This window comes from Scleropages formosus, chromosome 17 (assembly GCF_900964775.1).
Source record: "Scleropages formosus chromosome 17, fSclFor1.1, whole genome shotgun sequence".
Lineage (NCBI taxonomy): Eukaryota > Metazoa > Chordata > Actinopteri > Osteoglossiformes > Osteoglossidae > Scleropages > Scleropages formosus.
Window position 1 is genome coordinate 26,386,160 of NC_041822.1, and position 21,905 is coordinate 26,408,064.

Consider the following 21,905-nt stretch of genomic DNA (forward strand, 5'->3'; position numbering starts at 1 on the left):
GCCGGGTCCTCTCGGAAGGTCAGGGGGGTCACCTCGGCCCAGCGCCTCAAGGCGAGCGCGAGGGTGCGGCGCTGCTGCGTGGCTGAAAGGTGGGAGCTCAGGCCCTCGGTCAGGAGTCGCCACCTCAACCCCGTCCTGGCGAAGGCCAGTCCTGGAATGGGGCCCCGGGAGCCCTGGGACCCCCGCGTGCGCTTGAGCCGCCGGCCCCTACATCCCAGAGGAGCTGCGACTCCCTCTGCCTGGAGAGTCACAGACGGCCGGTCTGGGCGTTCAGAGAGGGGCAGTGGGGGGCTCCCTGTCCGGTCGCTGGACGGGTGACGGTTCGGTCCTGGAGAGGAAGTCGGGAGTCCGTCATGGGGAGCTGGGGTTCCCCTGCGGACCCGCTGCTTCTGCGGGACAATCCGGAGCAGGAGGTCTGCTGGGGGTCTCTCTCTGGGTGCATCTGCAGTTTTTGGCTGCTGGAGGCAAAAGAGCAAAGACAAAAGAAATGAAAAACCCCAAGCTGTAAACACACTGAAGAACGCTCATTTACCTCTGAGCCTGGTACAGTGTGGTACAGCATGATAGCGCACCCATGTCCTGTGCGGTGTGAGGGGAGGAGGGAAGCGACTGAGCGGACGCGCGTCGGTGGAGAGATCCAGCAGCGCCGTGTGGAGACACCGCTCAACGCCCAGGCACCCTGTGCCAATCTGAGGGGGGCCTGAGTTACGCCCCCCGGGGACAAGAGAGAAGAGAGCAGTCAAAGCTGCCGGAAAGTGCCAAGCGAGCCACATGTCCCCAGGCTCTGTCCCTGCTGCCCATGGCCCCCGTCCTCTCTTCCGAGTGAGAAGGGAGTCGGATGCTGGGCTTTATGCCCCCAGTTGCTGGCAGCTGCCTCTGCTGGACACCTGTTGGGACACCTGTTGGGACAGGAGTTGGTTCACCTCTGCAAGGACAAGAAACCATCCACCTTGAACCTGGGACCTGCCCTCCTGCTGAGCCCTTTCTTCATGATGCTGGCCGCAGTGGAGAGGAGCAGCTAATGGGCAACTCTTTCCCGCACCTGAGGACTTTTAATAAAAAGAGAGCAGCGGAGGGACGCAATCCGATCCAAAACAGAGCATCTGGTGACGGGGAGCAGCGCAACCCGATGAACCAGAGCTCTGGCGCTGAAAACGCCGCACGGGCTGCACGGTGACCTGACTGACAGCTGGGACCTCTGAACATCTGGACTGTCCCCTGGGAAGCAGTGCACGAGATACAGGGTCAGCAGCCTTGTCCACTTGAAGAGCCTACTGTCCCATCGCAGCGTCCAGCGCTTTATGACACAAAGTCGTTTGTTCATGTCGGCAGAGTAGGCAAAGCGCTCAAAAACAGCACGGTAAAAGTACTGCCACTGTAAAAACAAAAGTACTCGTCCAAAAAGCTAAAAGCAAAAACAGGAAAAGGTCAGATCGGTTAACAAACGTCACTCAAGTGCCAAGTTATTTTAATTAAAATGAAGCTTTTTAGTGGTTTGAAGGCAGGTTTAGCTCATATCTGTGTATCTTTTTGATAAACTAAAACTGCTGCCCTTTGCATTATAAACTGCTATTACTACAATTATTCATAGTGTACAGCGTAATAACTTTACCTCTATCAGATCAGCAAAAGTATCCGGTTCAAGGGGACCACCAGTGGAGAGAGGGGTTCGAAACCACAACCTTTAGTTGAACCACAGTGCAGCTCTTCAGTTTACACCTTCATTCCAAGTGCTGCACATTTGTTTGTTTAATTAACTATCAATTAACTTTTTAATTTATGCTCTGGTGGGTGCGGTGGCTCAGCGGGTTTGGCTGGGTCCTGCTCTCCTGCGGGTCTGGAGTTCAAGTCCCACTTGGGGTGCCCTGCGTCGGACTGGTGTCCTGTCCTGGGTGTCCCCCCTCCTGCCTACGCACTTTGTTGCCGGGTTAGGCTCCAGTGCCACGACCCCGCTTGGGATGAGGGGCTTCAGTGTGTGTGTGTGTGTGTCTATTTATGCTCCAAGGCAACACCGCAATAAGAAGCAAATAGTATCACAGCCATCGAAGTGGTAAAATGTTGACGCTCGGACAGCGGAGCTGAGCGGAGAGTGAGGTCACATGCAAAGAGTGAATAAAACAAGCAGGAGGTTTGTGTGGAGCTCCAAACAGTAAAAGTGGAGTAAAAGTTTCATGTGAAATATCCCAAAGCGCTCTTTCCAGTGTCAGCCTCTCTGTCGAGCTCGTCCTAAGTGTAATTAATGTGTTCTGCATGTTGTCCTCTGTCATAAATCGTACTGTCCCTTGTGTCCTCAGGCTGCTTGACCTTGATCCAACACACAAGTGGCTCAATCTCAGGGACATCAGAGTCTTTCCTGGGCGGTGCCTTCATTTAGAACATGGAATCATTCCCACATCTTCCGGGGCCAGAGTCACACACTCGCAGCGCGTGGAAGGTGGGGCGAACGCGGTGGGGGGGTTGGGGGGTGTCCGCACCACACAGAGCAGAAACGTTGACCGCGGTAGGTTCCCCGCATGAGTTAACGGTCAGTTGCGCTGACTGCTACTTTCTCGAGAGGCAGCGCAGGTTCAGCGCCTCCGTCAAACGTCCCCCACAATTTCGGTCTCCGAACCATCTTGTGTACCTTCCGCTCTCCTGAGCGCCACACGGATTTACCTGCCTTCTCAGACACGTCTGCGACGCGGATCACGCGTAGATGGCGAGAGCGCCGCTCTGGACGCGTACAGAACACGACGACGCACATCGAAACTCTGGAGACCGCCGCAGGCCAGCAGCTCCATCGTAGCGACACGAAGGCTCTTGTGCTCCTTTTACCCCACACGCACATCTCCATTCCCGCCGTGGGCAGCGGGCCGTCTGGCCTCGAGGTTCAGCTCTCGGTAAAGCTGTAGTTAGCGAACCGAGCAGGACGACGAGGGAGGACGAGAACGCAAAGGAGACCGAAAGGCGCGAGGACGCGGACGCGGACAAAGCCTTTTAACGTGGCTAACTGGAGGACATCGGCGTCCCTGGACAGCTGGAGCCTGTTCTACATGTGGGGCTTGTGGTTTGAGGAGGGAGGGGGTCACTCTTACAGGCAGGGAACACGTTTCGTCGCCAGCGCCCGTGTTCGGCCTCCGCTGCTGCGTCCGTCGCCCTCATCGCTTCCAAACGGAGCCTTCCGGAAGTTTCCAAAGCCCTTCTTCACAGCAGTGACACGTGCGAAGCTCTTCTGCTTTCAGTAGGAAGAGATGATAAAAGAGAGCAGAGTGTGAATCTCACCATCGTTCTGGAAAAAGTGGTGTCAGAAGTAAAAAGACGGAACAAAGGTGTCAAAAAGAGTCCCTGTCTCCATGTGCTTTCTGTGTGTTCAGTGTTTTGTCCAGATGACACATGAACATCACACACTGCGTCACTGTCGACTTTGTTTAGTGAGCACTGCGCCTGTGAGTCATCTCCTTCAAATGAAACTGAGGTAAAATATTACTTTATACTTGAGTAAAAAAATAAATTCCATTATGTTTATTGTCTAATACAATAGCCGTATGGCGTGTCGTACAGAAACTTATTCCACTGTACACTGCGACAGTGTAAATCAGGGGGTCGTATACAAACTTTTTCTAATCATGTACACTGGGGCAGTGTCACTTTTGGGTGACGTATACACACTTTTTCCGCTGTACACTGTGAGAGTGTAACTTTTGGGTGTCGTATATAGAAACTTTTTCTAGTGTACAGTGTAATTTTGGAGTCAGCGCGATGGTTCTTTCTTTGTGTGTTTACATATATTTATTTATTCGTATTCGCGGTTTCTCCCGCTGCCTCGCGCCGCTCGCCGCTCGCCGCCCGCGCTCCTCAGTCCCGCCGTCGCCGTGTCCTCGTGCCGCCCTCCACCCCACACCCCCCCTCCTCAGTCCCGCTCCGCTCCGCTCCTCGCGCCGCCCCACTCATCATGGCGGAGCTGAGCTGCTCTCCCGCCCGCTGAGCTGCGCGCCTCTCCGGCTCCGAGTCCGAGAGTCCGAGTCCAGCAGGGCGCTTGGTTGGGCACCATGACGCGCTGGATTCCCACCAAGAAGGAGAAGTACGGAGTCGGTGAGTCGAGTCGAGTGGCGGCCGCTGGCGGAGTCCTCCGTGTCGCGTTCGCGCCGAGGAGGTGACGACGGACGGGCGCTGAGGCAACTTACTTTAGTTTAGCTCGCGTTCCGACTCGCGGACAAGTTGAAGTTGAAGTTGAAGTTGGGGGGGGGAACGAAGCTCTGTGTGTGTCTGTGTCTCTAGTCTATGTCGGCGGGCCCAGGTGCAGTGAGGAACGCGCTCACAGCGGCTCACGGTTGACCGGTGACCAGGTGAGGAACAGGTCAGAAAGGCGCCTATCCGTGTCTGCGCGCGCGTGGGCGCGGTACACACCCCCACCCCCCAGGACACACTGGGTAGTGTCCACGTGCTGCTCACTCACTGTGTCTCATTCTATTCAGCATATACAGTATATATACAATCATGTATTATAGTATATATGGTAGCTGGTAGTGTTTTGGTAGAGCTGCTGGCTTTGGACCCAAAGGTCACAGGTTCGAATCCCACCTCCAACAGCAGTGCCCTTGAACAAGGTACTTACCCTAAAGTTCACCAGTAAAGTGACCCAGGTTTATAAATGGTAAACACCTGTCAATACCTGTCAATACCAATACGCTGCAAGTCGCTTTAGAGAAAAGTCTCGGCCCAGTGTGTGAATGTCAGTGTTCCGAGGAGCCCGGCGATGTGTGATGAAGCAGTGAGGTGTCGTCGACCGTGTTTCTCCGTGAACGCAGTGCGCTCCAGTGTTACTGGGACAGTAACACGACAAACCGAATGAAACATTTTGCACTTCGGGGGGGAAATCCCTTGTACCGTATTTTACTGTGTGACGCAGGTTTATCAGTGACAGCTCTTCTCCGCCTGGATCTCTTCCGAAGGCCGTTCGCCGTCGTTCACCACTGTAACCAGAGCAGCCGAGGGAGGAGCGCAGTGAGGTTACAGTGACCCGTCTCATCGGGATGAGAGTGATGAGCGATGAGCAAAGACCGAGGATCACTGCAGATGGCTTGTTCAGGCATAACGTTTGTACACCATTGTTTACGGTATAAATAGAGTATATTGAGGCAGACCAACGTTCCACAGGTGTCCACTGACACACACAGACACACACTGACTGGCCTGAGGCAGAAAATGTCACAGTAGACCAAGTTACTGTATGTGCTGCGTGTGTACTGCAGGTTTCTGTGGCGTGTGTCCATGTTCAGGTGTTCGTTCAGGTGTGACGAGTGTGACGGCTGTCGACGCGCAAACGGCGACGCTCTGTGTTTGTCTTGAGTTCCACCGAGGCGATCGATCTGTAATCTGCTGACCGTTCACTGAACGCGAGGGCGGAGGGCAAGACCGCGTGGAGCATGTGTTCTTATTTTTGTGTTCCTAGGGACGTTCACGGGTATACACACACAGAACACACACACACACACAGCTGGGCAACTTTTCTCTCAGGTTTTTCCTTAAACTCTTTTCTCTTGACGTTTATTGATCGCGGCCCCACGTGTTGTGTCGGGTGTTTCCTGGTTGGCCGCTAGCGTGCCCATCCCAGGTGGACCCTGCAGTCACGTGCTGCTCAGGTGGCATTTGAAGGCCAAGTGTGTTCCTTTTTCGCGCAGCGCTCCAGTGCATCTTGACAGTGAGCATCTGTTTGTAGAAGTGCTCACACTTCCTGTTTCCAAGGCCATTGAACGCACCTGGTCGGTGGGGTGGGGGTGGGGGTGGGGGTTGGAGGTGGATGCTGCAGGATGGGGGGGGCAGGGGCGGTCATGTGACAGGTGCACGATTGGACCGTGTGACTGAGCAGGGCGAGGACAGAGAGAAGAACCTGCTGGACACTGAGAAATGACAAGCGGTGTTTGTAGAGCGGGACGCCAGGCGCTGATGTCACGAGCGCCCGGGGCACAATGGGCCAAGTGACGCCTGGGTGCGCGGTCGGCCTTCTCTGAATGCGCACGGGGTCTGGGGCATGGTCCAGACCGCGTCCAGCTCCTCAAGCGCTCCATTGTCGCTCTCTGTCCGAGCGCTGTCCATAATAAAGTCCATTGTCCCCCCAGGGGGCGGGGTTTGGGGGGACCCACAGTGAAGAGCTTTATGGGAAAATCAGAGGAATGAAGAGCAGAGGTGGAGAGGCCTGCGCTCAGCCCTCCTGAGTCGTCCTCCTCGTCACGCTTCATCAGAACATCCGCTCTCCGCTTGTACCCGGCTCACTGTCCCCCTGTCCACAGCGTCCCTTCCCCAGTCTACGGTGTCCATGACACCAGTTGTATGCGCTCGTCCCTCGTAAAACAAGGTCCCGTAAAGCAAAAATGCTGCTCAGCTTGTGGAAACCCACGCGCGTTCTCATACATTGACCTTGATATCGTCAAAACACAAAGATGTGTTGCGCTGTTACACAGTCGTTCTTCCTCCATACTGGACCGGGCACACACACACACACACACACACACACACACACACACACACACACACACACACACACACACACACACACACACACACACACACAGACGTGCAGTGAACCCCACACAGGCAATTCCTGACAACACAACTCACAACAAGAAAGTAAACGTGGAGTAAACATGCGTGGGGACATCAAAGGAAATGGGAGGACATAATACACATGATACATTAATGTACAGCAGCTGTTTACACAAACATTAATGTGATTTTTAGCATAAGGCAACGTAGCAGAACTACTTCCTGCTTCCTGTAGCAAGCATTCTTTAACATTGACTAACGTATGTGGGATGTGTGGTCTAACATGGTGAGGGTGGGGATGAGGGGGCACACTGGTAAACAATGAGGTCAAGTGTGCTGTCATAGTGTAACTTTAATATAACAACAGAAATGGGCATTTTAACTTTATTACTATTTACTCATTTGTCTGAATGTTTTTCTGGAAAGCAACTTGCACTGATTTACCGTTTTATACAGCAGGATACAGTTTACTGATGCAGTGCAGGGTGAGTACCTTGATCCAGGGTACGACGGCAGCGGGTGGGTTTGGGACCTGGGACCCTGCAGTGTGACGGTTGTAACCAATAGGCCACTTTCTGCTTGGAAAACATAAGTTGGACATCCAGGCCAAGAGACGACAAGAGTGAAGACAGAGAACAAATCCCTTTCCGTCCTTCCCTTCCGCTCCTGTCTCCTGTGTCGGACCGCAGATCGAACGGATGACAAGGTGTCCAGTACCACGGCACCTCGACCGCTGTGCCTTGGTTATGGGACGACACGGTCGGCAGTGCCACGTGTGTCTCGCTGCGGCTGTGGCAGCGGCTTGCAGTGCTTTGCAGCCCTCGAGGCACAGAAATGAGTCGCGTTTGTTGTCGTGCTGATGCACTACGTGCCTGCAGGAGTCTCCCGCTGGGCTGGAAAGTGCCAGGAAACGCCCCGTGACTCAGTGCTGCACAAGTGGATGGAGGGAAGATATTCAGAGGGCATGGTGTTTGCGCAGGGCCCGTCTCCGCCGCCACTACTTCCTGTGTGTGAGCGTGTTCGTGGTGCGGCCAGCTCCACTGTGTGCCGCTGATTACCGTGTCGCCGCCTCACAAAGGCGCCTGGTGGGGCGCAGATACAGCGACAGAGCCAACTACTGTACGGTGGTGCGGTTGGAGGACCTGCGTTCGAATCTCACCTTGCCCCCTGCTCTAGTACCCTTGATCGGGGTACGTACCCGAACTGGTACAGTAAGAATGACCCTGCTCTCTAAATGGGTAAAACAGTATAAATAGTGGTGTGAGGCAAATGTTCACGTAAAGGTACGGATGGGAGCGCACACAGTGTCCGGTCGGACCTGTGGGTGGTGGAGCCATGTGACAAGAAGCGCGCACCCGTATTCTCCACTCACTTTGGATAGGGCGGAGGGTAGGGCTGTGTGTCCACGATTCGTGTCACACCAGTCGGAGCACGCCGTCCGCCACGACTCGCCTCCTGGCTGCCGGATTACTGTGCAGCAAGTTGGGACACGGGCGCCCAGCTCATGTGTGGATGAGGGCAGGGAAGAGGGTTGAGCACCACAGTAAAGGTGTGTGTGCGTGTGTGTGCGTGTGTGTGTGTGGGGGGGGTGGGGGGGGTCAGGGATGAGCTGTCAGGCTCCCACTCCCGACCTTGAGTGCAGATAGCAGAGCCAGCCTGCAGGACTTAACGTTCCCAGTCGGGCTCCTCTGGCACTCACAGAACCACATCATCTCTCGGCTCAAAGGAAGGGAGCCCCCACCCTGCCCCCTGCCTTCACCCCTTGTTCTAGAACAAACCGTGTTGTGGGTGGGGCTTAATTACTGGGTTCAAGGGCAAAACTCAAGGGTGGGTTTGGTTCGTGTATTGTTGGGGGCGGTCACATTCCCATAGGAGCTACTGGGGGCCGGAACACATCACTGACTGGAGCAGAGGGGCTGTTTAAATTGAGTCGTTTATCTGATACGATTCTTCAAAACAACTTTGAGTGTCTGGTGAGACGAACCACACGTTTGTCATGCACTGATTTACCACTTTATACATATTTGTACTGTATTGGTTCAGGGTAAGTACCTTGATCTAGGGTACTACAGCAGGAGGCTGGGTTAGAACCCTTGTCCATCATGTGTGAGTGGCCAGCTCTAACCTCTGTGTCCCCTGTTGCCCCTGTTTTTGTTATATTGTTCAACTATAGCGCACGCCTGAATTCATGCCCATCGTTTGTTTGCTTTTTGTTTGCATTTACTTTACTCTGAGTTGAAGCAGATGCTCTGCGACTTGTGAAGCTCTTCCGCCGATGCGGAGTTTTTGCTGGGCTCCCACGGCTTCTCCTGCACCCATAGGGTTGTGATGCGACAAAGCACACCAAAAGCAGCTAGAGGAATGTGATTACACAACGGTTTAGATTGGGTTAAAAAAAACCACACATGCACACACACACATACTTCAGAAGGCAGATCTTCCAAGAAGCTGCTGGCGAGTTCTGTTGCCACAGCACTGATGAGACTATGAATGTCTTCCTGGTAAATATGTCATGTCCTCTGCTGCCCCACCCCCCCTTGACTACCTCCACCCTCTCTCTCCCCAGCAATCTATAACTATGATGCCCAGGGGCCCCAGGAGCTCACACTGCAGGTGGGGGACACTGTGCACATTCTGGAGCTCTTCGAAGGTGAGTTTGATGGCCCCCCCGCCCTCTCCCGACATGCCCAGAGTCAGCCGACCGTATGCGGTCGCAACAAGCCGCTACACGTCGGCCCAGGCGCTGCCGCATTCTGCAGCTGCTTGATATCCGAGGAGGGGGCTCTGGCTATGGTGAAGTATGTTATAGCTGTGACTGCTCACCCCCTGGACAGCCCTGTGGACACCCTGAACAAGTGTGCAAAAGCACAACAGATATATTAACAATTAATGACCATCACCATCTCCTTCTTCTCCTTGTTTGGTCAGGTTGGTATAGAGGATACACGCTACGGAACAAATCCCAAAAGGTATGGCCACAAATTTGCTTTCTCTGCTTACACACATAAAGTTGTGAGCACTCAGTGACCATTGACCAATGGAGTGTCCATTTTTCTCTGTGTCATTTGTCTTGCAGGGCATCTTCCCAGCCTCTTACATCCACCTGAAAGAAGCCAAAGTTGAAGGGACAGGGTAGGCGTTATGGTCCGGACCCCATGCTCCCCCGACTATGGATGCTCTTCCCCTCCTACATACAGCTAATGAAACACTAAGAGGGGCGGCGGTGAGAAGCGCTGCAGGTTTTCCGCTCCTGCAGACTGCTGGGATACAGTCACAGACACAGTGGCTCTTTCACATTAGTACCCCTTAATATTAGCATTTATCAACAGAAACTTCTAGGCTCTGAAGGAGAGCGCTGGTGTGTGTTAGTTCTAATCCTAATCCTGTCTAATGCTGTGTGTGTCAAACATTTCCCCCCCGGCTCCGCGGCCCCTCGCAGGCAGCAGGAGACGGTGATCCCGGCTGACCTCCCCCTTGTCCAGGAGCTGGGGGCCACGCTGAGGGAATGGGCGCAGATCTGGCAGAAGCTCTACGTGGTGGGTGTGCGTTGTATCCCTGAGCGTTGACCCTGGGCTGGGGCTCCGACTGGGGGGTGTCTTACCTATCCAAGCTGGGGGCGCATTGAGCAGTAATGCAGTCTCAGTCTCTGACCTCAAGCAGCTGCGAAGCTGTAGAGACCACTGAGATGTGAACATGTTCAAAGCTCTTTGTTCACTCTGCTCTTGTTACCCTGCTGGTGTTGCCTTTTATTCCCTTCGTGTTCTCTCTGTAACCCTCCTCTCTCTCTTTTCTCTGTTTCTATTGTTGAACACTTTAATCTGCAAAGTTGTCAACCTTATGTTACTGTACCGAGGATATAAGTTGCTCGCTGCCTCGAACGGGAAGTTGCGGCGTTGCGCAGATGCCCTTTTCCTGTGCTTGACAGAGCAACCAGACCACGCTGTTCCGCAACGTGCAGCAGATGACGTACAGCCTCATCGAGTATCGCTCGCAGATCGTGTCAGGGACGCTGCCCAAGGACGACCTGGTGGAGCTCAAGAAGAAGGTCACGGCTAAAATCGACTATGGAAACAGGTGGCGTCGTCGCTTCAGTTAAACGCACCTCATGTTCTGAACCATGGAGTTGAGAATTTTTGAGGGCACAAACATTTTCCCAGTTTATTTTGTGTTTTTAATCGCAGTTTCTGTTTTCTCAAATTTCTGTCTGTAGCAGAGCTAAGGCATCCTGTGTTTACTCTTTTAGCTGACAGGTGGCAGTAAAGAACACTCAAACAGAATAGCATTGAGGGGCCGCCTTAGTTCAACTCACTTCCACAGTGTTTACAGCTCCTGTCTGGTGTTCCTCAGTGCCAGTGATCAATAACAGCGTTAGGAGTGTTGCACATGTTTATGGGGTGAATCAGTCAAGAAAGCATTACAAAAGTTTGTGGAGACAATATGTTTTTATTTTCAGATTTTTTAATAACTTTATTTTAATTTTGCTTAAAGATAATAAAATATTGAAACAGTCTTACAAAGTATCTTTATAATAAATATATTGAATATTATTTTTTTAAAATCTAGGGACATATGTATCATTCATCTTTTGTATGTTGGGACTCAGTGGTAAAAGTGACTAGAGTTACAAGCAAACAAGTTACAGACAGAGTTGTTCTTGCTAAGTGTGTAGTTGTGCATCGAAAACGTTAACATGAAAGAGTTAAATAGTTATTCAGTTGAAAATTAATGAAGCTTTGTTCTAAGAGACAGTTAATAGCCAGTGAGGTTTCCGCATTGTGTCCACTCATTGCATGTTCGACCCAATTCCTCCTCTGTTGTGCAGGATACTGGGTCTGGACCTGGTCGTCCGAGATGAGGCGGGGAACACGCTGGACCCCGACACCACCAGCACGATCAGCCTGTTCCGCGCCCACGAGACAGCATCCCGCTGCATCGACGAGAGGATACAGGAGGAGAAGGTTGGCAGCTTGTGTCTTTCCGTGGGATGTCCTTGAGGGATTTGTCACTCTGGGCTTAGGGATAGATGTGTCCACTGGGATTAGGGGCGGATGTTTCCACCGTGGACATGCCAGTGCTCGTCTCTGCTGAGCCCTCTCCCTCCTCCAGACTCGACTACAGAACATGGGGATGCGACGGCAGTCTCTCTTCAGCACCATCCACACTTACAGCCTCTTCATGAACCTCAAGAACTTTGTGTGCAACGTGGGGGAGGACGCTGAACTGCTGATGTCTCTGTACGACCCCGACCAGTCTGAGTTCATCAGGTCAGAGATTGCCTCTGCAGATGCTAGTCGCTTCACTTTGCTTCAGCTGTCTTGGTCGAATCCGTTCATCGCCCTGCCTGAGCTCCATGCGATCCAAAGGAAACCAGGACCACAGCTCAGTACCTGGTCCCGATCTCAGCTGCCGTGTGACGCGATGTCTCTGTGTTTCAGTGAGAACTTCCTGGTTCGGTGGGACAGCACCGGGATGCCCAAGGAGATTGAGAAGCTGAACAACCTGCCTGCGCTGTTCACGGTACAGCAGATGCTATCAGTCTTCTGTCCTTCTGCTAAAGTGCCTCAGAGCTGCTGAACCCCTCCCAGCAGTGAAGAGGGGTCTCAAACCCGTCTCCTTCTGACCCACTGTCATGGTCACCTCTGTTTCCCGTCAGTTCCTTCTGCAGCTACTCCGCAATGTGTGTTGGCTGACTGTACTTTGATAATCCAGGGTCTGTATCTAAAGCGCTTTGTCTGTTGTTGACCTTCTCTTTACTCTGAGTTGAACGTCGCTGTGGAGAAAAATTAGGTAATTGAACGGCCGTCAGTGCAAACCTGTTCTTTCTCTCATGTTTCTCTGTTGAACTCTTGGATTCTGCCACCTTGACCCCATGTTCGACTTGTCTTTCTGCCTCCTCATTCAATCTGTCCTTATCAGTATTGCTTGCTTGTGCACCTCTCAGGTTTATTTATTTTACTGTTTACCGCAGTAAGTCAGGACAGGCTCCCTCCTTGACTCTGCTGCTGGTGGGGATGTGTTTGTTTGCTCATGCTCTTCTCTCTGCTCTTCTCCAGGACCTGAGCAGCAGCGATTTGATCCGGCCGCGCCTTTTCCTCGTGTGCCAGGTGGTCCGAGTGGGCTGCGTTGAGTCCAAGGAGGGCAAGAAGCACTCGGCCGGCCTGCGCAGGCCCTTCGGTGTGGCCGGTGAGGGTCTTGGTTGTGACTGCGGTCACGCTCCGGTCGAATGCCACCCTGGCACATACTTCAGTATGTTTAAACCAGGCAGCCGAATGGTTTCCGAGAGGCGTGGTTCAATCCTGACGGCCCGTGTGGTCCATATAGCGCAGGTTGGCCCTCCGTTTTTCTTCCTGCTGTTTATTAGAAGGTCATCTGCTGGAGTTATAAATCACTGAGGTTCCAGGCAACAGAAATGACTCTCAGTCACGCCTGACGGATGAAGGTGGAAACTCGGTGAGCGCTGAACTGCTTTTTCACCCTAACCCCTCCACCGCAACCCCTCCTCTGACCCCTAGGGATCCAGACCCCCTGCGGCTTGCTGAAGGAAAGACAGGAAACACGATCAATCATTCTCTCATGTCCCGGCTGGGAAATCCAATTTCCAGCTCTGGCACAGGGTGCCCTTTGCTCATGGCACCTGCAGGGAGGAGCAAAGTGCCTGAATGAGGCTCAGCGAGGGCGGGGGGAGGAAGGGAGGGGGGCAGGCAGGCTACTTTCTCCCGGGGTGTAATATATCCCGAGAGTCGACGAAAGAGCGCCTTCTGTTTAGTCCCGGCATCTGTCCTTCAGTGCGGCTGCAGCTGTGTCGTGCGGACACTCACACAGATGGGCCATCTCCTTGTCTCTCTCCATCGAGCGAGGTCAGAAGTCAGGGGTGGGACAAGGACCCAAGAGGTGGGGGAAAAAAACAAAACTCTTTGCTCCGATTATGTCCAAGTATGATTGGTGTTTACCGGCTGCAGGAACAAAGGGAGATATACAATGCTCTGTAAGATGGTTGAAGGGCTTGATTGAATGAATGAAGTGCCACAAATGATTGTCTCTGAAAATTGACAGTCAGTGTTTTCAGGTCTTCAACCAAATCTGGTGCTAGATTGCAGGAACCTGAGTGAACAAATAACCTTTTTACTTATTTATTTAATGAACAGAGTTATCCAACACGAAGTGAAACTGAAGAAGTAACTGGAAAAAATTACTAGCGCTTAACTCCTTGAGTCACCTTTAGCTGCAACGACTGCAACCAAATGCTTCCTGCACTATTGTCTCTGTCCTTCCTGTTGCTCTGGAGGAGTTTCAACCCCCCTTCCTTGTCGAGCTGCTTTAATTGAGAAACACTGCAAGGTTGTCAAGCAAAAACTAGTCCTCTCAGGCCCCTCCACAATATCTGTATTGGGTTGTTCACAACGCTTTACTGTAATGACTGAGAAGACGACCGAGCGATCCATCGTGTGGCCTTGTTTTCCCAAACTTCAGCAGAGCATCACGTTTTTCGTTGAGCAACTTTACATTATTCCCCTTGTCCTTCTGTATCGCAGCACATCAGTAGGTGAAAGTTTACGGTCCTTCTGTCCCACGAAGAGCTTTTCAAACCTGCCGCTCTGCGTAATCGTACAGCTCGTTGGGGACGTTCTTCTACACGGCAGACCATCCCTCGCTTCCAGTAGAGCATGTAACAGCTGGGGCAATCTGCTGCCCCGATGGAAGACGTTTGCCTCGTTGTTCAGTGGTCCTCTTCTCCTGTCTCCGCAGTGATGGACATCACGGACGTTGCTCACGGGAAGCTGGACGATGAGGAGAAACAGCATTTCGTGCCATTTCAGCAGTGAGTCTCGGGCCAACTGCTTGAACACGCTGGGGGGAGGTCGTTGTAACCTATGTGCTGTTGGTTTGTGCTTCGGCTTTGCTGCTTCACCTGTGGTCGACCGGTCCCACAGCAGGAGTCTAGCGCTCCTGCTCAGAGCTGATGGAAGTGTAATTGCTCACTGCTGCTCCTGGTTAGCCTTCCGCTGTCCTGAGACAAACCAACCTTTTGTCCTGTTGCTTTGGAGAAACCAGGTTAATTAATGTGGTCAGCGGGCCCACGACTGGTCACCTGTCAGTGTTTCTCGCCTCAACCCCAGGGGTACAACAGCAGAGCCCCTCAAGGTAGTATTTCAAAGCTTTAGAGACGGATGCTGCGTTTCCCATCTTTCTCAGGATCGCCATGGAGACTTACATCCGACAGAGGCAGCTGATCATGTCCCCTCTGATGCCTTCACGTGTCATCGGGGAGAACGAGCCCCTCGCTGCAGTGTTCAACAAGGTCATCTCCACTCGCGACGTGAACCACAAGGGACAAGGTGATGGCTGCGGCCACATTTCTGCTCAATCTCTTGTCAAGCTCTCTGATACTATAATATGGTGTGACCACAGTAGACTGGCATCTTGTGTTTGGAATGGTTAATAGTTTTTGAAGATACGTTTTCCAGTGTATACCATATTTGTACATATTGCAACAATTCAGTGTGTAGAGGAGTGAGTGCAACCTGTGTTTACTTCCTGAGCTGATAGGTGGCAGTACTGAGCACATCAACAGAGTAAGAGTGAGGGACTGCCTTGATTCAACTCACTTCCACAGTGTTTACAGCTCCTGTGTGCAGTTCCTGAATGTCAGGACTCAAAAAGAAGAGGAATGTTGCACATGTTGATGGACTGAATCTGTCAAGTCAGCACTGAATAGGAGTTTGTTGAAACAGTACAATTTTTAAGCAATTTCAATTAGTTTTGATGTACCTCAAATTCAGCAAAAAGTATTTAAATAAATTCAATTTATTATAGTTTTATCTGAGATTTTCACAGAACTTACTCAGCTTTTATTTATTGTGACTTAGCAGTAAAGTGACTTTGGAGTTTTGAACAAAACATTTTATAAACAGACTTCTAGTCCCAGTCGTATTTGTAAGACAAGGCACTTGTGTAAACAGTCTATGTTTTGCATCGTGCTCCACCCTTGACACCCGCAGTCTGAGGACAACACCACTTCTCCCATTAGAAGGTCCGGAGACGGGGGATGTGTGCAACGCCAGTCCACGTTCCTCTGTGCTGCACGGTGCTGCGGCTGTTGGGTCCCTTGGAAAGCCTCGGCTCCGCACGTCTCGCAACCTAGTCATTTGTTTGTGGTTTTATGCAGTTTGCTGCATGTGATCATTTGTTTGTGGTTTTTGGCCAGCCTTCTACACGGTAGTGCCGCTTGCCACACTGGTATGTGTATACGTGCACGCGTGTGTGTGGCGGAGCCTGTTTGTTGTCGCTCGCCGTGCTATCTTGGTCAGCGTGTCTGCGTTGTGGTGCTGTTCTCTACGTTACCCTCTCTGTTCCATTGTATTTTTAGGCCTTTTTGTGACCCTGAAGCTGCTCCCAGGTGACCTGAACCAGGTTCAGAAGGACTATCCCCACTTTGTGGACCGCAACACTGTCATTGTGAGGAAAATGGGCTTTCCTGAAATCATCCTGCCAGGTGGGTACTGCGGCCATTGTCACGCCAAATGGGTCCAAATCACGGTCGACTGAATTTCATTTTTCAAACCCATCAGCATCCTGTATCTTCCTGTAACTGCCCATCTCATGTTCAACACTCTGATTGCGGCCTTTGAGATGCCCAGAGATTGATCACCCTGGTACCTACAGGACCTGACCTCTCCCTCCCCTGAACTCCTCCACCTCCCTCCGCTTGCTGCTCCCACTCATAAGGAGTCCGAAATCAAGAGTCTGTAGTTTCTCAGCTTTGTTCCCACTGTGGCGGAATGAGCTCCCTGTGTCCTTCAGAGCTGCTGAACCACTACCACACTGAAGAAGGGTCTCAAACCCATCTCTATGAGAGCCACTTCTCTCCTGATCATCTGACAGCTCCATAAATGAGTCCAACACCATCTGCTATGATCATCTATGTATTTACTACTTGAATGTCACTTCTACAAGAGCTACTGGAGGGATGTGAACCAGCAACATGGTGGTGTCACACATACAAGCTGTGTGTCCGTAGTCCTGTGTGTGTGTCTATTGCACTTTTGTCTACTTTGAGTTGTATGTCACTTTGAAGAAATGTAATTTCTGTTACTGCTTTGTCATAAGCACAGCTAGAGTGTGTAAGGGAGTAGTCACCACAGGCAGTGTGTTACGGGAGTTAAAATGGAGACTGCGGTAGAACTCCCCCTGCTCAGCATTGTCTGGGGTTCGAGTCAGCGGTGCCTGGTGTTCCTTGTCCCAGGAAACGTGAGGAACGACATCTACGTGACGCTGCTTCAGGGTGAGTTTGAGCGCAGTAAGAAGAAGACCCCAAAGAACGTGGAGGTGATGCTGAGTGTGCTGGATGAAGACGGGAACCCCATGGAGGTGATGTGGCGCCATCAGTCTGTCCACCTTCTCGCTCCCATCATGGACCTGCTGGGATTCAGACCATGTTCTTTGTTGACCTTTGTTTTTCATTTTGTGCTGTAAACATGGTATTTAAACGGGATCCTTACTTTTATTTGTTCATCTCTTTGCAGAAGGCTGTATTCCCTGGAGCGGGCTATGATGGAATCACGGAGTACAAGTCCATCATTTACTACCAGGTCAAGCAGCCTTGCTGGAATGAAACGGTCAAGGTGCGGAAATGAGAGGATTAGGGTGGAGGAAATGAGAGGATGTCCTTGTAATAGCTTAGATTTCCCAAAGCAAGAAGTTGAGTTTCTGACCAGTTTGATGAAACTCAGGAGGAGCTTCTCAGCAGAGGAAGTGGAAGTTGGTCCTGCTGTGTGGTTAAAACTCCTCTTCCCGCCACAGGTGACAATCCCCATTGAGGATGTTTGCCGCTGCCACCTTAGGCTGATGTTTCGACACCGATCCTCCCAGGACTGTGAGTCTAAGCAAGCAAAATGCTGGTTCCTTGCAGGAAGAGGCAGCACTGTGGGCTGGAGTTGGAGCTGATTTTGTGTGGGAACGTGGATGGAGTTTGGGTGAAGCTGGAGGTAGTGCTTGGTGTCCAAATTGGCAGTCTTGATGGTACCTCTTCCCCTCACCACTTTGTCTCTTTCAGCCAGGGACAAGTCTGAGAAGACCTTTGGCATGGCCTTCGTCCACTTGATGAAGGCAGATGGCACCACTCTTCGTGACGGCAAACATGACCTCATTGTCTACAAGGTAGTACCGTTGTCCTTCCTGTCTGGGTCTCTTTTTTCCTTTGTCTGTCTATTGGGAGTGTACTGGAGCTCAGTGAGCCAATTAAAGTCCACTGTCGTGGTGATGTCACCTTGTTGAGTCAACAGAGTCCAATTTTGTCCCTGAGCTTTGGACTCTGGTCCAGTCTCTGAGAAATAATCCTTGTGACTACAGTGAATAATCTGCACAAGATGCTCAGATGTTCTGACATGTCAACAGGAACAAAGATAGTTGTTCAAGCAACATGTTTTTAATTAGACTGTAAAGGTGTGAAAGGTGGACATTAGACTCCTTTGAACTGTGGAGCTGAGTCAGACTTTTATGGACAACCAGGAAAACGGATGTTAGATCAAATCAAATCAGAACTCTCACTGGAAGGACAAATGAGACTGAGGTTTTCCTGCTTTGGATGCCTCACGAGAAGGTTGGGTTCTCACAACGACGGTGAAGATGGGAAAGAAGTAGAGGACAAGGAGCAACCAAATCAATGGACTGAAATGGAGTGACAGTGGATGGAGCCCTTTAACAGGAAGGACACAAGTAGGGGACAGAACTGTCTGGAAGAACTCGCTGTATGTGGTTAACAAGAGTCAGCATGGACTCCATGACAATGAAGAACAACAACTGGCCCTTGTGGCCAGTGGTGACGCTGACTTGAACACTTGTCATTTTACACCTGTGTGTTGAGGTTCTTGTCCCGTTCCAGGTGGATGCCAAGAAACCCGAGGATGCCAAGACCTACCAGGCTTTGCCCGGCACGTGGGCAGAGGCGGAGGAGAGGGAAAAACAGTCTGGCAAGGCCCATTCAGGCTCCACCCCTGCAACCAAGGACAGTTTCCAGATTGCCACGCTGACCTGCTCCACAAAGCTCACGCAGAACGGTGAGCCGCTGCCCCACACCAGTGGGCCAAATGCACGGACATACCACGTGTTCCTCACACTGAGGAGAGGAGTTCATCTAGCAGAGCAGGGTGTTAGCTGAGGGTTGGTGTTGAACTCAAAAGGGAGCTGCAATGTTCTCAAGATGTTCTCATGTTGTCCCTGCACTACGATGCCTCCTAGTGGACCTGCTGGGGTTGCTGAATTGGAGGTCCAACCCTCAGGATCTGGTTCAGATTCTACAACGGCTGATGGAGGTGGAGGGCGGGGAGATTGTCAAGGTGAGGAGCTATGCACGTGTGACCAGACTGGGCCTCTGCTGGGCAGGTTGGGTCGCGTCATTGTGTCCTCACTCTTCCATCATCCTTTTCTGCAGTTTCTGCAGGACACCTTAGATGCCCTCTTCAGCATCATGATGGAGACTTCAGAGGAGGACACCTACGACACGCTGGTGTTCAACGCTCTGGTGAGAGAACCAGTGTGGCAGCGGCCGTCGGACTCTCTAAGAGTTCTGATGTCGAGCTCAGAATCTATGAGACTTTTCTGGTGTTCCCTCCTGTTGTGTGTGTCCACCGTCATCCCTTGTTCTTCCTCAGCATCACATTGTGGGCTCTCTTGGCAGGTGTTCATCATTTCCCTCATTGGGGACATCAAGTTCCAGCACTTCAACCCGGTCCTGGAGACCTACATCACCAAGCACTTCAGCGCAACGCTGGCGTACAAGTGGGTGCATCTGGCTTTTGCCGTCTGCTGTGCACCGGCCGTATCAGTTGTGTTTGCTTTAAAACAGGAGTGTGCGGCCAGCCACGTCCCACCATGGAGCCCATGATAACGTTTGTCAGTTTATATATACATATTATATATAATACATACTTTACTCTAAATTTCAGTGTTTTTGGGGAAATACAGTTCCTACATATCTGATAAATGATTTTTAAAAATATTATTGTTAGTGCAGTTAGTGTAATTAACACTGTTGCGCTATACAATAAAGTACTTCAGACGTTTAAATCTATTCAAAAGTATGACAATATGGTAATGTACAGTAGAGTGGAATAATAATGCTGTTGGTGATAAATCAAACATGAGAATCCCAAGGAAGTGATGTAAGCGCTGTCTTTCCATCCCTGGGTGCGACAGGAAGCTGACCAAGGTGTTAAATCACTACGTGAGACATGCTGAGGATGCTGGCCACACAGAGAGGCTCTACGCTGCCCTCAAAGCCCTGAAGTACCTGTTCAGGTTCATCGTTCAGTCCCGGGTGCTTTACCTAAGGTACGGACTCTTACATGCTCCCTCTGAGCGTGCGTTCGTGTGTGTGTGTGTGTGTGTGTGTGCGCGTGCGCGTCACCACCGCCATGCCCCCAGTCTTGCTGTACCCTTGTGCTTTTGTATCCTTCTTAGATTCTATGGAACAAGTGAGGACGACGATGAGTTCTTTGACTCTATCCGGACCCTCTTCCTGTCCTTCAACGTCCTCATGGACCGGCCGTTGGACGAAGGGGTGAAGATCAAAGTGAGTTGAGGGGTCATCACACACTGCCTACCTTGTCGGTGGTTCCACCGTTTGCTGTAGCCAAGGCGAGGGACTCAGAGGCTCTCTATTACAGGGCGCAATACTCAAATACCTCCCCACCATCATCAATGACATCCTGCACGCCTTCGACCCTGTGGAGCTCAGGTGGGTTGAACAAGGGCTCTGGACGATGGCAATACAGGACAAGAATGAGCACACACACAGTCCTCGAGCTATTCGCAGCAGTCAGGTTTAATCTGGAGAACGTGCTGGAAGTTCTCCTGGTCTCTTTTTTGTAACCTCTCATGGTTTCTTCCATTGACCTCCTTTCTCATCCTCCTCCAGTGTTCTTCTCACAAAGTTCATAGAGAGCATCCCAGACACACAGCTGGTGCGCCAGAAGCTGGGCTTCATGTGTAAGATGGTAGAGAGTGAGCTCTTCAGGCAGCCAGGTGAGGTTGGGGAGAGTTTACCTTTACCTTTACCTCCAGTGTTTCTGCTGTTCTTGGCTCAGTATGGTCCTCCTCTTCCTTTTCCTACAACTTACAATCACCATCTTTTTGAGAGAATCCAACCTCCTCGTGACGTGTCCAAGCTGTTTTCCCCAAAGCAGCTGACAATGAAGTTAAGTTGCCTACAGTTATTTTACCCACTGTTACAGAAGGGTGATTGTACTGTAACAATTATGGGCTCAAGGGTACTACAGCTGGAGGTGGGGTTTGAACCTGTCACCTCTTAGTCCAAAGACAGCAGGTCAAAACAATACACCACCTGCTGTCCCTGTCAATGTAGAGTATTTTACCACATTTTTATGCTGCTGTTTGAGGTAAGAACTCTATTCAAGGGTAGCACAACTGCAGTTGGATTCGAAATGAGAACCTTCACGTCACAACTCCTTGTCTTTTGTGTCCTAACAAGTCCTAATCTCACAGAAGTATACGGGCTGCTAGTAGTAGTAGAAGTAGGGAAACCCTGGTGGAGCTCTAAATGACCACATGGTCACTGGGTCATGAAGGGCAGTGCCAGGCAATGTGCGACATCTTTTGTGTTGTTCTCCTTCCTCCCCAGAGTGCCGTGATGTACTGCTGCCCATGTTGACGGACCAGCTGAGCGGACAGCTGGACGACCACTCCCACAAGCCTGACTACGAGGCGTGCGTCCAGCTCCTGAGCACCTTGCTCGACTGCCTGGACCGTAAGGATGTGGTAAGTCGCTGCGCCCCCAGAGGGCCACCCCCAGGTCACCCCCGCCGCAAAGTGAAAGCATTCGGTTAACTTGCGTGTCTTTGTCTGAACCAGAACTAGAACTACATTTACATTTATTTATTTATCAGATGCTTTTCTCCAAAACGACTTCCAATGAACTCTATGTCGTGTTATCAGCCCACACACCTTATTCACCAAGGTGACTAGTGTTATGCAGCGAAAATGTGCTTAGTTCATCCTTCATGAGCCATACTGTATAATTGTAAAAGATTAAACATGTGTGTTAATTAACTTCATGGATATGACTTAGGTTAAAATGGTCCATTAAGGAGAAGGTAAGGGAACTCAACCATTAGCTATACTGCTTACCTTTACTTACTCTATCTAATTTAGTTAAATTTCTAGTGATACACTTCTCTTACTTTTCCGGTTTTTCCAGTTATGGAGCATAATTTTTTAAAATAAGTGCCGTGTAGTTAATCTTTGTGCTGAAAGTGCTGTGGCCTCAGCAGCTCAGAAGTGAAGCTTGCTTAACAGCTGCGTGGAATCGAAGCTCTAGTTTTAGTTTTATGGTTTTCTGGTTTGTCTTGCTGGGGAGGTGTGTGTGT

At 51.1% G+C, this 21,905-nt stretch overlaps 1 protein-coding gene across 1 annotated transcript in view; it reads left to right on the plus strand.

The window, feature by feature from the left end:
• Positions 1–3,896: 3,896 nt before the first annotated feature.
• The window catches only part of dock5 (dedicator of cytokinesis 5), a 29,470-nt gene continuing 11,461 nt past the window's right edge, over positions 3,897–21,905 (plus strand). Inside the window, exons 1-26 of the mRNA XM_018731690.2 lie at positions 3,897–4,071; positions 9,089–9,172; positions 9,451–9,491; positions 9,599–9,654; positions 9,962–10,058; positions 10,448–10,596; positions 11,345–11,480; positions 11,629–11,786; positions 11,958–12,039; positions 12,576–12,705; positions 14,269–14,341; positions 14,716–14,858; positions 15,890–16,015; positions 16,766–16,890; positions 17,046–17,144; positions 17,323–17,395; positions 17,576–17,679; positions 18,404–18,578; positions 18,760–18,857; positions 18,953–19,042; positions 19,199–19,299; positions 19,717–19,851; positions 19,981–20,092; positions 20,187–20,257; positions 20,438–20,544; positions 21,161–21,297. Of these exons, the coding sequence (XP_018587206.2) occupies positions 4,029–4,071; positions 9,089–9,172; positions 9,451–9,491; positions 9,599–9,654; positions 9,962–10,058; positions 10,448–10,596; positions 11,345–11,480; positions 11,629–11,786; positions 11,958–12,039; positions 12,576–12,705; positions 14,269–14,341; positions 14,716–14,858; positions 15,890–16,015; positions 16,766–16,890; positions 17,046–17,144; positions 17,323–17,395; positions 17,576–17,679; positions 18,404–18,578; positions 18,760–18,857; positions 18,953–19,042; positions 19,199–19,299; positions 19,717–19,851; positions 19,981–20,092; positions 20,187–20,257; positions 20,438–20,544; positions 21,161–21,297 (2,745 nt within the window). The 5' untranslated portion in view covers positions 3,897–4,028. The remainder of the gene's footprint in view (positions 4,072–9,088; positions 9,173–9,450; positions 9,492–9,598; positions 9,655–9,961; positions 10,059–10,447; positions 10,597–11,344; positions 11,481–11,628; positions 11,787–11,957; positions 12,040–12,575; positions 12,706–14,268; positions 14,342–14,715; positions 14,859–15,889; positions 16,016–16,765; positions 16,891–17,045; positions 17,145–17,322; positions 17,396–17,575; positions 17,680–18,403; positions 18,579–18,759; positions 18,858–18,952; positions 19,043–19,198; positions 19,300–19,716; positions 19,852–19,980; positions 20,093–20,186; positions 20,258–20,437; positions 20,545–21,160; positions 21,298–21,905) is intronic.